Source organism: Desmodus rotundus, chromosome 6, assembly GCF_022682495.2.
Source record: "Desmodus rotundus isolate HL8 chromosome 6, HLdesRot8A.1, whole genome shotgun sequence".
NCBI lineage: Eukaryota > Metazoa > Chordata > Mammalia > Chiroptera > Phyllostomidae > Desmodus > Desmodus rotundus.
In genome coordinates this window covers 996893-1010676 of record NC_071392.1, presented here as the reverse complement: position 1 = coordinate 1010676, position 13784 = coordinate 996893, and the positions used below count along the sequence as shown (strand labels likewise).

General features: G+C 62.9%; 1 protein-coding gene across 1 annotated transcript in view; it reads left to right on the top strand.

Annotated features, from left to right (window-relative positions):
- The window catches only part of PKD1L1 (polycystin 1 like 1, transient receptor potential channel interacting), a 51561-nt gene that overhangs the window by 3597 nt on the left and 34180 nt on the right, over positions 1 to 13784 (top strand). Inside the window, exons 3-15 of the mRNA XM_053926577.1 lie at positions 310 to 492; positions 982 to 1304; positions 2329 to 2502; positions 2878 to 2997; positions 3348 to 3516; positions 3981 to 4220; positions 4851 to 4983; positions 7244 to 7450; positions 8022 to 8203; positions 8517 to 8738; positions 9537 to 9697; positions 10960 to 11262; positions 12023 to 12103. Coding sequence (XP_053782552.1) covers positions 310 to 492; positions 982 to 1304; positions 2329 to 2502; positions 2878 to 2997; positions 3348 to 3516; positions 3981 to 4220; positions 4851 to 4983; positions 7244 to 7450; positions 8022 to 8203; positions 8517 to 8738; positions 9537 to 9697; positions 10960 to 11262; positions 12023 to 12103 — 2498 coding nt within the window. The remainder of the gene's footprint in view (positions 1 to 309; positions 493 to 981; positions 1305 to 2328; positions 2503 to 2877; positions 2998 to 3347; positions 3517 to 3980; positions 4221 to 4850; positions 4984 to 7243; positions 7451 to 8021; positions 8204 to 8516; positions 8739 to 9536; positions 9698 to 10959; positions 11263 to 12022; positions 12104 to 13784) is intronic.

Here is a 13784-nt window from a genome sequence, read left to right as displayed (position 1 = left end):
CTTTCTGCCCGTGTGGCGGGGCGCAGCCTGGACTTCTGACCAGCACTGTCCCCAATTCCCGCTGAAAGAGCCTCGGGGCCACAGCGGGTGCGGGGCGCTCTCTGGGCCACCTGGAGGGAACGGATGCTCCCCCTCAACCCCCCAAGCCAGTGCAGGGACCCTCCCGAGCTGGGGGCCGGGCTGCAGGAGGCCCGGCCTCCACAGGCCGTGTGGCTGAGGATGTGCACCAGCGCCAAGGACGCCAGCCTGCCCTGGCCCTCACTGGTGTCGCCGTGAATTCCAGCACTCCTGTCCTGCGGGCCCTTGCAGCCTGAAGGTGGCGGCCCCCTCCGGTGCTATGGGACCGCCGTGCTCAGTCGGGGACAAGGCCCTGGAGCAGCTTCCCGGAATGGCTGTCACCTCGGCCCCTGTCCCTGTGGGGGCCCCCATCACCATGGCCGTGCACACTCAGACCAGCACCCCGATGTCACAGTCGGCCATCTTGCCCAGAAGGTACGTTGAGGGAGGCGCAAGGCCGGGGTGCCCCTGGGGACGCCCTTATCCAGGGCCATGTCTCACAGCAGAGGTGGCGCAGTGTGGCCACTCTGCTCGCCACATGGGGCCCTGGGCCCCACACTTGGCCTGTTTCCCACGGGCGCCCGTGGGCCTGCGTGCCCTTGCGTTTCGCCCCGTCGTGTGTCCAGAGGAGCCTTGTCTGCCCATGCACACACGCACGTCCACGAGAGGGGAGATCAGGCACAGAGACGCTCACACCAGTTCCTCGGCCATGACAGTCCCCTCCCACTGGGAGGAGTTTCTGTCCCCGGCCACGCTGGCCCCAACCCCACTTTGACAACGAGTGACAGGGAGCCCCCCCGGGCGGGCTTGCAAACCCGGCTGGTGGCCACTCCCTCCTGCCCCTGTCCCTCCTGGTGACACCCCCTCACCCCCCCGGGTGTCAGGCTGTCCTGAGAGCTGAAGCTCCTGAGCCTCTCCCCACAGCCCCCACGGCCGTCCTCCGCCACCTCTCCGCGCCCACCGCCCCGTCACCTCCCAGCCTGTGGGTGAGCAGCTCCAGCCCCACGGTCAGCGTCACCCCAGACCCTCGCCGGCCCCGGGCCCTGACGGCACGGCTGGTCCTGTCCTCCACCGCTCACCACAGGCTGACATGCAGGCCCCACCGAGTCTGGGGTTCCGAGTTCAAATGGCTCCCGATGCAGCTCTGTGTCTGGTGATGGATTTTGGGGACGGTTCGGGGTTTCAGATGAGGGTCCGCCGCACGCCTGGGGAAGTGGCCGTCACCGCCTACCACCAGTACAGGACAGGTACACGCTCGGGTTCAGGGTCGGGAGCAGACAAGGGTGAGACCCTGGAGGGGAGGGCCTCGTGCCTTCTGACAACAAAGGCTCCTGACCGCGCCCTGCCTGCCCTTCCTGCATTCCTCACCGCAGCCCCGGGGAGACGGTGCGGCCTCGTGTACAGGCCAGAGGAGGCCAGAGGGCGGGGGTTTGTCCGAGGCTGCGCAGCTAATGTGCTGGCCTGGCGTCCTGCACAGGAAGGGGGAGCAGGTGGAAGCCGTGTGCTGAGACCTGTGGGCTTCGGTTTCCAGTCTGCTCACCTTGGTTGGCTCGTGGACGTCCACTCTGCACCTCAGTGGTCATGCTGCGGTTTGGGGGTGCAGCTGTGGGGCTGCAGGGGGCGGCACAGCCCAGGTCCTGTGGTGAAGCCCCAGGAGGGGCTCCAGTCAGCAGGGCTGCTCAGCCTGAGCCAGCTGTGGGCCAGGGTGGTGGGGACATCGGTCACATACCTGGTGCCACCCAGCAGGCTTCTCACACGGAAGCAGGCAGGTGAGAGCCGCCCAAGTGTGCGGGCACCAGTCCAAGCCCATCGGCCTGGCCAGTGGACAGGACGACCTGCCGAGTCCCACGTGGCTGTGCCCCAGGGAGTGAAAACAGGAGGAATCAGGGCCATTTCTGCCACCTGCCGCTGTCGGCCCGACGTGTGTCCCCTGGGTGGGGCACGTGAGTGTGGTTTGCCCACCTGTTCCCGTGACTTCCCGCTGCACAGAATGAGCTGCACAGCCCACATGCAGGGCCTAGTGAGCACACCGCCCCCTGTCCAGAAGCTTTGGGACCGAGGCGTGGAGCCACATGCTGCACCCCGCTGAGTGTGGGACCCCGAGCCTCCGCAGGGGACGCGAGCCTGCACAACGGCCCTGCTCCCACAGGAGAAAAGAGGAGGCGCCTCCGAGATGCGTTTCCACGTGGGTCGCCCCTGAGGGGCCTGATAGTGTCAGCCTCGGTGCGTGCAGTTCCCAGCTCACAGGCAGCGTCCCTCTTCCCCGTGCAGGAGGCATCTACGCGCTCAAGGCGGCTATTCATACCAAGCCCCCGGGAGCTGCCCTGCGGCTCGGGCCTTACTTCCTGGTGATGGGCCGAGAGGGCGCAGCTGTGTCCATGAACGCCAGCAGCGTCCATGGGGACCAAGTCCTTGCCTTCGGCGGCTCCCCCGGGGGCCCGAGAAGTAAGCCATGCACGGAATGGGGGGTCGGGCGGCAGGCACCCACACAGCCCCCCGCTCGGGGCGCCCAAGCTGTGGCAGCTCCGCAGGCAGCACGGCGCACGCGGGGTCTTCCCCAGTCGGAAAACAAAGCCCGTTCCGGAGGAGCTAACCCTTCACTCTGCAGGGCACTCGCGCACACACACGGGAGGGAGCAACACTGAACGTTTTAACGAGAAATTTTCTGACAAAGTTTGTTTCCTGGGTCCGTCTGATTCCAAAACGCAGGCTTCGGAGTGTGACCCTTGTTGGGACTGAAGACGGGAGAGCGAGGAGGTGGGAAACACCCCCGCGTGCGAGGAGGGGGCTCCGTCCTCCGCTCACCTCTCGTCCCTTCAGGCACTGTCGTCACGCGTCGCCTGTCACCCACATCCACCTACAACGTGTCCTTCACCTCTCAGGCCCTCGGGCGCGGCAGGCCAGCCTGGTCCCGTGTGCCCATCCAGTACCGGATGCAGCGTACGTTTCTGTGCCAACTGGCACTGGCTGAGGTTAAAAGGCCCTGGGCGGCCCAGGGTCCGTGCTCAGTGCAGCCAGGGCCCCCCTTGCCCTCAAACGAGCGCGGCTCTGGGACTCCTCTAGAAGCCGCGGACCCAAAGGCTTCCTGTGGAAGGCGGGTGGGTCCATGCACAGTCAGAGGAGGGGCCGGCCACTCGATGAGCGGGGACCTGGGGCCCCCCAGGCTGCCTGCACTGCCCCGAGTACAGCTGGCGCTCGGACCTGCGGGCCCCTCCCCACTCACGGCCGTGCCCGTGCGGGAAGCTGGGCCACGCCGCCTCGGGCCATCCCAGCCCTTCCCTCTGTCACAGCCATCTCCGTCTACACGAACGGAACCGTGTTTGCCACCGACGCCGACGTCACTTTTGTGGCTGTTACCAAGGAAACCACGCCGCTGGAGTTCACATGGTTCTTTGGAGATGCAGCGCCAGTGAGGACGACCCGCAGGAGCATCCGGAGGAGACTCAGCGTCCCCCGGGGGTGCGTGCGTCCTCGTCACCATGGCGCTGCTTGTGGTGCAGGCTTAGCGCTGTCTAGAGACGCCGGGCTGCCACTGAAATGACTTGGGGACCCACTCACACTAGCGCCAGCTGGCACCTCTGTGAGGGGGACACAGGTGGTAGAGGGGCGGGGCCTGGGGGGCGGGGTCCGGGACCAGGCAGTCCCAGGTTCAGGTGCCATTCCGCCACCCTCGTGGCCCAGGCAAGCCCCTCTTCTGAGGAAGGTGACAGCACTCACACGTGACTGAGACGTGCATCACGTCATGAGGAGGGGTCAGTGTCACGCCTCTGTCCCCGGTGGGGGAAGTCACCGGGTGCTCTGATAACCCTACAAATGAACGTCAGCTCCCGCCTTTCTCTGAAGTCACGTGGAGTTGCTCCCTCCCTCTCTGTGGCCCGGCCCTCGTCACCATGTGTCCTCCCTGTCCCCCGGCCTCCCCACAGGTACCGGGTGGTGGTCCGCGCTTCCAATGGGCTCAGCAGCGTGGCCTCAGAGCCCCTCCGTGTCCGGGCACAGAGGAGAGTCGTCGCCACCCAGCTCGTGTCGGCCTCCTGGGCTCTGCTGGGCTCCGCGGTGGCCTTCGAGTGCAGGCTCAGCTTTGGCACTGACGTGGCTTACCAGTGGGACTTCGGGGACGGCGCTGGTGGCCTGGGGAACAGCTCCGCCAGTCACGTCTACAGCAGGTGAGGCACGGGGGGGGGGGGGGGGGGGGGGGCCGCAGGACCTGCCTGTCTCACGCTGCAGGTCAAAGTGACGCCGCGGCCCTCCGAGGGGCCACCCTGTCCCAAGTCCAGATGTCCTGCCCGACGGTCCCTTTGCGTCACCTGCAGAGCAGACGTGCATTTCCCCTGTAAACCCAGCAGCTCGGCTGGGAGCTGCCTGCCCCATGGGTCCCGTCCTGCGTCTCCCCAGGCTGGGACCCTCCACCCTCCCTGGGCTGGGTGCACCTGCAGGCCGGGGGTCTGTCCCGTGCCTCTCGGGATGGGACGCAGAGGAGGACCATCTTGTCTAGAGACCCCCAGTTACGGCTCCAGGGTGCCCATCAGGCTGTGGCCCAGGTCGCTCTGAGGTGGACAGAGTGCCAGGCTAGGGCTGCGGGGAGGGAAGCAGCGGGTCCCCATGAGGGTGCCCGTTTCCCCCACGGCAGGTGACATCTGTCTGGGGCCTTGCTGCCCGTCCCTACCTGGGCTGGGCAGACCATGTGGGCTCTGGGGAACGGGCCTCGAGGCTGTGATTGCGCAGACTGGACGGCGTGGCCACGAGGGGACCGCCAACCATGGGTGTCCCTGGGGCTGTACCCTGTCCCCTCCCAGGGAAGGAGAGGTTGTGGTCCATGTCCTGGCCTTCAACAACGTCAGCGCCGCCTCCCTCACGAAGCGCCTTTTCGTCGTGCGCCAGCCCTGCCGGCCGCCGCCCGTGCGGACCCCGGTTCCGGGGAAGGTGCAGGTGAGGTCCCGGCCCCCAACCCAGGTGGCAGCCCTCCTCTGGGTGGAGCCCACGTGGGGACACGGCGTCCAGGCCACCCCCTGCATTTGTTAATGAGGACGCCTGTCAGGGCCCCCGGTCCTGGAGCCAGCCCCCCGAGGGAGGGACACCCGTCTCTGGCGTCCGCGTCCATCCAGCCTCCGCCTCTGCCGCTCTGAGGCTCCGCTGGGTCAGCCTGCAGGAGCGTCTGCGTGGCGCTTGTGCCGAGAGCGGCGGCGTTCTCAGAGCAGGGGCGTCCGGGCACCAGAGTCAGAGAGACAGCTCGTCACCTGTCGGGCGCCTGCTGCAGTCACAAACCAGGGCCACTCTCTGGGTCCTTTACGCCCTCAAGGGCTCTGGTTTCCTTAGAGCAGCTCTTCCTGTCCAGGGCAAAGGTGCCCAGATGACACAGGGAATGAGGACCCGTGACTCAGCTGCGTCTCCAGGAGCCCTGTGTGGCCGCCAGCCCAGAGGGCAGTGCTGGGCCCCATGGTCTCAGGTTGGGCACCTCCTGCCCCAGGCGTGGCAGGGAGGCGAGGGAGCCAGGGCCGGCCCAGGGCCAGGCCTGTGGGCATGGACATGTGTGTGCGTGTGTGTGTTTGCATGTGTGTGATATGCATGTGCCTGTGATAACACGGGCACATGTGTTATCACAGGACTGCATTGCTGGGGTGGAGCATGACCGTTTTTCCTTGTTATAAAGTCTCTGATTACGGAGTTTGATGGCGGTGTGACGTTTTATCACATGTTGGAACTGCCCCCCCAGTCCTGCTGTGGCATGTCTGCTGTCTCCGACCCCCAGTGGCCCAGCAGCAGCGGAGGCGGCCTGTGCCCCCTCTCCCTGAAGGTCTGGACTTTCCCACAGGAGCTCCGGGACCCAGGGGCGAGCCGCAGCCCCCACCACCCAGCCTTTGGCTCACCTGTTGGCTCCTCAGAACCGACTCTCACCCCCACCCTGCCCCGCCAGCTTCTCACGATTTTGTCCGTCTGTCCTTATTAATGGGCTCAGAACTGGCATCTCAGTGTGAAGCTCATAAACCCGGCAGTTTTGTGAGGAATGCTAGAATGCTTTCATATTCAGAGTAGAAACAGTACAAATAATTTTAAAGTAATTTAAATCATGACTAAAGTCACTTAAAGCCAAAGGTGAAATTCTGTTTGTAACAAATACCAATGCTTAAAATCCTTTTATTTCCCAACTCCTGCCCGTTTCCAACTGTTACAGAGATCTTCGTCAAAAATCCTCCAGGGGGCGCCATGCGCCTGTGGTGGGCCCAGCAGCTGTGCTTGCCTTCCGTGTAGGGGACTAACCAACCTCAGCACTCTGTTACATTGTTGCACAGGCTGTAGGCTTGGTCTTTAAATGCTGCAAGTGCCCTATGGGGCTCGTGGGGGTGGGGGGATTCTTTGGGGGCGCCACCCAGCCCTGGTTTTGGAAAGCTTCCCACCCATCCGGTTGACCAGGGCTTCAGCTCTACAAGTATTTTTCAGCATTTTTCTAATAAATACGTGAAATACTTTCAGAGTAACAATGCCAACATTACCACCAGAAATAAAACGTTGTGTGCCTTCAGATTTCTCTGAGGTTGCGGCTGCCCTCAGAACAGATCCTCAAGATGTTGTATGTGAAGGTCCCTTGAAGTGCATCTGTATTTGCTTGTTTGAAATAAGGTTACGTTCTTTTCTTTCCAATGATCAGAAATTGGTTTTTCTCCTTTTTGCTTCAATTTACATTTTGAATATATAAAACATTTACATGATTTCAGAGTCAAAACCATACAATAAGAATTTAAACCTGCCTATTCATATCTTTGCTCAATTATCTATTAGAGACTTTGAAAATTTTCTTGATTTTAAATGATATTAAAGTATATTTTAATATCATATTTTGCAAATTATTTTTCTTTTCCTCTGATTGCTTTTTAAAGTGATATTTTTGATATTAAAAATGGTTTTGTAATCCAGTTAACCTGTTCCTTTGATATTTTCCTGTGAATTTTGTGCTTAGGACGGTTTTTCTCATTATGATTGTGGAAGTGTAAGTCTTTGCCGTTCTCGTTGGTTTTGGGTCCCGACCTGTTACTGTTCTCTGTGACTCAGGAGTCCTGTGTGGCTTAGTGCCTCGGGCCCGGCTCCCGGACCCCCACCCGCGCCCACCCAAACTCGTGTGTTCGTGTTCAGTCGCTTACCCTGGCACAGACGGACCCCCTGCCTAGTGAAGCGCCTCTCTCTCCACACACAGGTGTGGAGGTCTCAGCCTCTGACGCTGGGGGTCACCTTTGAAGCCGCCATGCTCTGTGACATCGCCCAAGGCCTTTCCTACACCTGGACCTTCACGACCTCTGCCGGGTGGCAGGTGGCCCTGCCACCTGCTGTTCATACCCACGGGCAGACCGTCACTGTCCCCAGCTACGCTCTGGAGCCCGGGAACTACACCGCGCTGGCCAAGGTGGGCAGGCCCCTGCCGCCCGCATGGCTCGAGCAGACCCTCCCTTCCCGCCGGCCTTCGAGGCGCCTGTCGCTCCAAACCTGCTCTGTCCCGGGGAAGGGTTTTGTTGTGTTGTTTTTCAATTCCACTGACATTCCTTTAAGGCCCTAATATGTTCGGGGTTTAGAAAGGGAGCTTCAACAGAGCTGAGCTAAACAAAACTCGCGACCAGGGGAAAATTTAGTCGACAGAGTAGGTTGCACCCCGTGGACTATTGGAGGCGTCGCTACATCCACAGACCCAGAGCCCCCCAGCTTTGTGCTCACACAGACTCGGGAAGGAAAACGCCCCAGCCCTCATTCACTGCAGCCCCATCTCCAGGGCTCTGGGCACACAGTAGGGTGCTTGTTTCCACACTGGTGACCGGCTGGGGGTTGAAAAGAACTAAGTCTCTCTGGGCAGCACCTTAGTGAAGCCTCAGTTGGAGCTGATGACACGTTTAGACTCCCCAGTTTCCTGCCAGCAAATAAGAACAGCGTCCCTGTGAGCACCCTGCCTGCTACACTGACGCCCCCTGGTGGTCGCGTTCCAGGTGCAGGTGGAAGGCAGCGCCGTGCACAGTAACTACTGCGTGGAGGTGGAGGTGCGATCCCGGGCACCCGTCAGTGTGATCTCTGAGGGCACACACCTGTTCGTCCCCAGAACCCCCTCGTCCACCGTTGTCCTCCGGGGGTCCCTGTCCTACGACCCCGACAGGCCTGGGGCCGCCCTCAGGTGAGCTCACGAGGCTGTGTGGCCTCCCCTCATCCCAGCCTCTGGCCACCGCCCTCTCCAGACCTGGCTCTGGGGGCACTGGTCCGTAATTTAAATAATCCTAAGTCCCCTCCCTGGGTGGCCTGACCCAGCGTCCACTCTCCATTCCCCTCGAATGTGGACCCTCCATGGACACCGCCCACACCAGTAATGTGGAACGGGCACCCACGGACACCATCCCGGGCTCCCTGAAGGCCCCAGGCAAGCCCCAGGGACGCTGTAACCACCCGACCCACCTGAGCAGTGCACCAGCCTCTCCAACGCTTCCCCGCAGGTATCACTGGACATGCACCCCAGCCAGCACCCCCGGGCGCTCCTGCTTCACCAGGCCCACTGCCCGCTGCCTGGACACCGGGGCTCCCACCCTGTCCTTCGCGGCAGACTCTCTCAGCAGCAGCTACGACCAGTTTCTCGTGACGCTGACAGTGTCCAGCCACGGCCGGAACTCGTCGGAGGCGCAGGTGTTCCTGTCCACCCTCCCCGACTCGGCGCTCAGGTACCACCTGTCCTGCGGTCCCCATGGCGCCCACCTGGGGGCTGTCCTGGGAGCCCCACGCTGCTGGGGTTGGGAGCCACAGAGAAACTCGCTGCGCATGCAAGACGGGGTCCTGACACCCACCTGCTGTGTGGACAGTGGGGCTCGGGGGGCGCCGAGGGCTCTAGGGTCTCTGCCAGCGGCATCTGGGCGCCACCAGGCAGCGTGGCCTCACATGGGCGGCACATGCCAGTGGAGTGTGAGGTCGTGGCTATGCAGGGCAAGGGAGCACAGAGCTGCTGTGACCACACGCCAAGGCCCCCAGCACGGAGGCCACACCCCGCCCAGCCCCTGAGCGCAGGCCAGTGTGTCCAGGTACTCTGGCCTCCTGGTGGGTGGGGGCGAGCAGACGCCCAGGGCCCACAGCTCTGCAGGACCCCGGGCCAGCCCGGGTGGGCAGGGCTGCATCCGTCCCAGGCCCCAGCAAAGGTTCCAAGCAGCTATTGCCATCTTGTGTGACAGCAGCGTGGGCTGGGTGAGCTCTGAGGGCTTCCCGGAGGAGGCCACACAGCCCCTCTGCGCTCCGGGGGCTGTGGTGGTGCGTCTGTCCCTGGGACCTGGCAGTGTCACATGCCACACGGGGTCATGCTGGGTGGAGTTGGTGCAGGCTGGCCCACCTGGTCGTGTGGACTGCAATTCTGCTGTGTCCCTCAGAGTGGAGGCCCAGCGGAGAGCGACTTAAAAGAACGGGACCCAGGAAAGGCGGCCAGGGGGGCTCACGCTGTTCCCTGAACTCCGGGCCCGATTTGCACGTTACAGAATGGTGTCTGTCTCCTGGGTCACCTTCCGTGGCGTCCCCGTGAACTGGAACGAGGGGCTCTCGCTGCGGGCGGCCTGTGAAGACTGCGGCGAGCCCACCACGCTCTCTTACTCCTGGGACCTCTTCCGGGTCAACGCTACAGGGAGGGACAGAGAGGAAGGTACAGACCGCGGTGCTGCCTTTCGCTGGCTGAGCAAACAGTTGTTTTGAGATTGCTACATTTTGCAAAATCTGATTCGTTTGCCTGGGTGTATCTGGTCGTGACCACGAGTTAGCATGTCCCTGTCCCTCCTGATTTCACATCGGGTGGTGGTGACAGCAGAGGACGAGGCCCAGAGGCTGCGCCTCAGCCTGGGGGGCTGCCTGCAGGCTGCACCCCGCGCCGCTGGGCCAGGGTTCCTGGGTCACAACCGCATGCGCCTGTGAAATGTCACACGGCACAGCCACCCTCCTGGGGCCTCATCACTCCAGGCCCTGATGTCCACGGGGTCCCCGTGGCTGGGGGGCTCAGCAGAGGAGCCGACAGAAGGGGGTCCTCACTCCCACTGTGGTGGTGCCTGGGAGCTGCTCTGAGACTCAGTTTTCTTGGGGGAAATGGGGGTCCTGAGGCTCTGCAGGGAGGGGAAGTCCAGGGAAGCCATGTGAGGGACACTCGGCCCCAGTGGTGGTGGGGTCCTGGCTGGGGCCTGGGGTGGTGGCATCCTCCTGGGCGACACTGTGCAGGGGCCGCTGTGGCCTGACAACAGAGGGGCTTCATCCTGAGCCGGCTGCACGGTGCCCTCAGCAGCCTGTGCCTCCCACCCTGCCCCACATGCTTACCTTTCCTCACTCCGAGGCTTCCACGTGGGGAGCGGCCTCACGCTGACGGGGCGCCTCTGGCCAGTGAACTCGGGGTGGGAAGCAAAGCCCGTGCTCAGTGTCCCGGGCTGTGGGGGTCCCAGTGGTGGTCACACGTCCCTGTGTGGTGGCAGCCCAGGCCTGTCCTCACGGAGCTGCCCTGCTGGAGGACAGTGACAGCCGGCACCCCCGTGGGCTCTGTCCTCACGCCCCTGCCGAGTGTTTCTCTGTTGCCGATCCTCTTCCGTGAATCCTTCCAGCCGGTTCAGGGCTGGTGCCCGAGACACTGACTGACAGGTTAGGGCTAGAAGCTCCACGTGCCCGGGTCATTCCTCGAACACGTGCGACCAGCCAGGCCGGGTGCAGAGCGTTCGGCCAGCCCCTCTTGGTGGCCCTGGCCTGAGGGAGGGGGGCACCCCGGGGGCGACGGGCGGGCCAGTAGCCAGTCCGCCCACGGCTTGGTCTCCCACATGCAGCCCTCGTGCTGACTGGGTTTGTTTAGGGCAGAGCGTGCGTGTGGAGTCTGTAAGCACTTAGGAACGGACTCTGGCCCAAATCTGTGACCCCGTGGCATCCTCGTTTCAGTTCCCTTTTGTAGAACCGTGGGGCTGCTGGGCTCCTCAGGATTGGGGGCCGGACTAAAGTCGTCAGGGTCCTACCCGCCGTCCCTGAGGCCCAGCAAGGCAGAGCCACATGTCACGCCTGCACCATCCTCACGGGCGCTGTGGCCACGGACCCCGGGCCGGCTGGACCTCTCAGCCCCGGGCAGAGCCTCCGCAGAGTCCACAGACCCTGTGCACCACGTCCCCACTGCGAGTTACGCTGCGGTCCCACACGGGGGTCCCTGGGACGCAGGGACCCCAGTGAGCCCGGCCCCTCACCTACCTGGTAAGTGCCGCCCCTGATGTAGGTACAGGGTCACGTCCCCACAGGCCCCGCCTGGCGCCCGCCCCTGCTGCTCACTGAGCCTGCCCCCTCCTCCCTTCCCCGGGTCACGGCCGTCCAGCTGCAGCCCGAGAGCTGTGCACATCACCCTCCTCACCCTTCCCACCCCTCATGGCCGGTGGGTCCCTGCAGCACCGGGTTTCAGGCTGGACAGAAACTGGTCCTGTGCCCCGAAGCTCAGGGAAGCTGACTGTCAGGGAGCCAGGTCCTGGCCCAGCACCTGCCTTCACCCTCGACGTCTGCCCCTCGCCCAGCCACCGTTCCACTTGGCCGCTCTCGGTCAGAGTCAGGTGACGGTGCTGTGCCTGGTGCCCTGCCAGGGCCGCTGCACCCCAGAGTCCCAGCCTCGGGGTAGCTGGTGGGCGGGCCCACACGAATCCCTCAGACTTGGGGAGGGAGGCACCCTGGGGGCGGAAAGAGGCCATTGGCAGCTGGACGTTCGTGCTGGCTTCCCCTGTAAGAGACAAGAGCAAGGCCTGTCCCCAGGCCTCACCATCCTCTCCCCTGCCCATGACCCACCCGTCTGGGAAAGGGGACCACGACGCTGCCTCGAGGTGCTGAGCTTGGCCTCCGAGGGGTTTGCATCCGTGGGGGAGGCACAGGACCTGAAGCAGGCCTGGGCGACATGTGCCCCCTGGGGTGCCGTGTGAGTTTCAGGGGGTCTGGTCCCCACAAAACGTCCCCGTGTCATCTCGCTCCACAGACTTCGAAGCCCATTACAGTGACATCCAGGAAGCAGCGCCGGCGGAAGGAAGGTGGCCGGCTGACTGTGAGTCTGCGCCTGGTCCCTCCATCCCCGGGCCCAAGTCCTGGCCTCACCCTCCCCAAAGCCGGGGTCCATGCACCTTCCTGTGCCCCAAGGACAAGGGGTGGGCAATGCTCCTTTGGGGGCCATGGTCTGGCCCTGTTTTCAGCTCACCCAGCTTCAGACACCTAGAGGAGCCCAGGCCCAGGGGCACCGTCCCTCCCCTGTCCTTGGTCTGTGGGCCAGCTGTCACCAGCCAAAAACGCCTCCCTCGACATCCTCCCTCCTTTCCGTGGGATCTGATTTCCCCTCTGGGAAACCCCCTTCTCGTCTCCCCTGCCCCCCGGCCACAGTCTTTGTCCCCCACCCTGTGCTCCTGGGTTCTTCCCGTGTCTTTGCTCTGAGCCTGGAGGGAAGTTTCTTCTGTTTTTAATAATGTTTTACTTTTCATTTCAGTTGACATTACTTTCAGGTGTGCAGCATAGTGATTGGACATTTAATGTCTTACGGTGTCCGCCTGTGTTCCCAGTCCCCCTCCCGCCCCCCGACACCACACAGTCATTGCACTGCTGCCGGCCACCCGCCCCCCGCCCCGTGCTGGACTTCCCATCCCGTGTCTGTTCTGTGACCCCCAGTCTGCCCCCCTCGGTCCGTGTCCTCCAGCCCCCCGCCCCCCGCTCCGGCAACCCTCAGTCTGTTCTCTGTGTCTGTGCGTCCTTCTCTTTCCTTTGTTCATGCATTTCGTTCTTTACCTTCCACATCGAGGGGGCGTTTTGTGGGGACCACTACACAGCATTCAGCTCTCCGTCTGGCTGCACTTAACACAGCCCCCGCCCGGCCCGCCCCTGTCGCTGCGGCCGGCAAGATTCCGTTGGTTCTTACGGCTGAGTCGGACTCCTGCTTACAGACAAACGGCAGCCTCTTCATCCGCCCGTCCACTGGGGGGCACCCAGGCTGCCCCCAGAGTGTGTAACTAACGCCGGGAAGGCACAGGGCTGTGTGTGGTCTTTCTGATCGGGGCTCAGGGTTCTTCAGATACATCCCCAGAGGCGGAATTTCTGGGCCCTCCTTTGTCACTTGTCTGTGTCTGTGCAAGTGTTGCCGCCCCAGCTTTCCAGAATGTCCCCTTCAGGAAATACTTTGTCCTTCCTGCGCCGTCTGTGCGTCTCCCAGTCCCAGGGGCCCCTGGAGGCAGCCTGTGTGACAGTCTGGTTCTCTTACCCATTCGGCCACCCTGCGTGTTCAGGGTGGGGCACCCACCCCACTTCTGCCTAAAGTGACTGCTGACAGACAGGTAGTTCTTGCCATTTTATTATTTATTTTTTGGTCTTTTTTCTTCTGTTTTTAAGAAGTCCCTTCACCGCTTCTGGGTTGGTGGTGGTGAAGCCCTTTAGCTCTTTCTTGTCTGGGAAGGGAAAGTTTCCGCGACAAGTTCACATGGGTCCCCACACCGGCCCGGCGCCTGCTGCTTCGGTGCTAGGCGAGCAGGTGATGGGCGTCAGGCAGTGATCAGCGGGCAGCCGGTCCACGGGACGAACAGGTGGCCAACCTCTTCCCGGGATGAGGAATGGCTGTTAGCCACGGGTTTCCTCGCCGTGCTCACTGTGCTGCGTCCTGCAACCGTCCCCGAGCTGCCTGGACCCTGGCTCCCCAGGCGCCTCCCTGTCCCTGCGTGTCTGTGTTAGGGGCTCGCTATCTCAGGCACAGTAGGTGTGTAAGG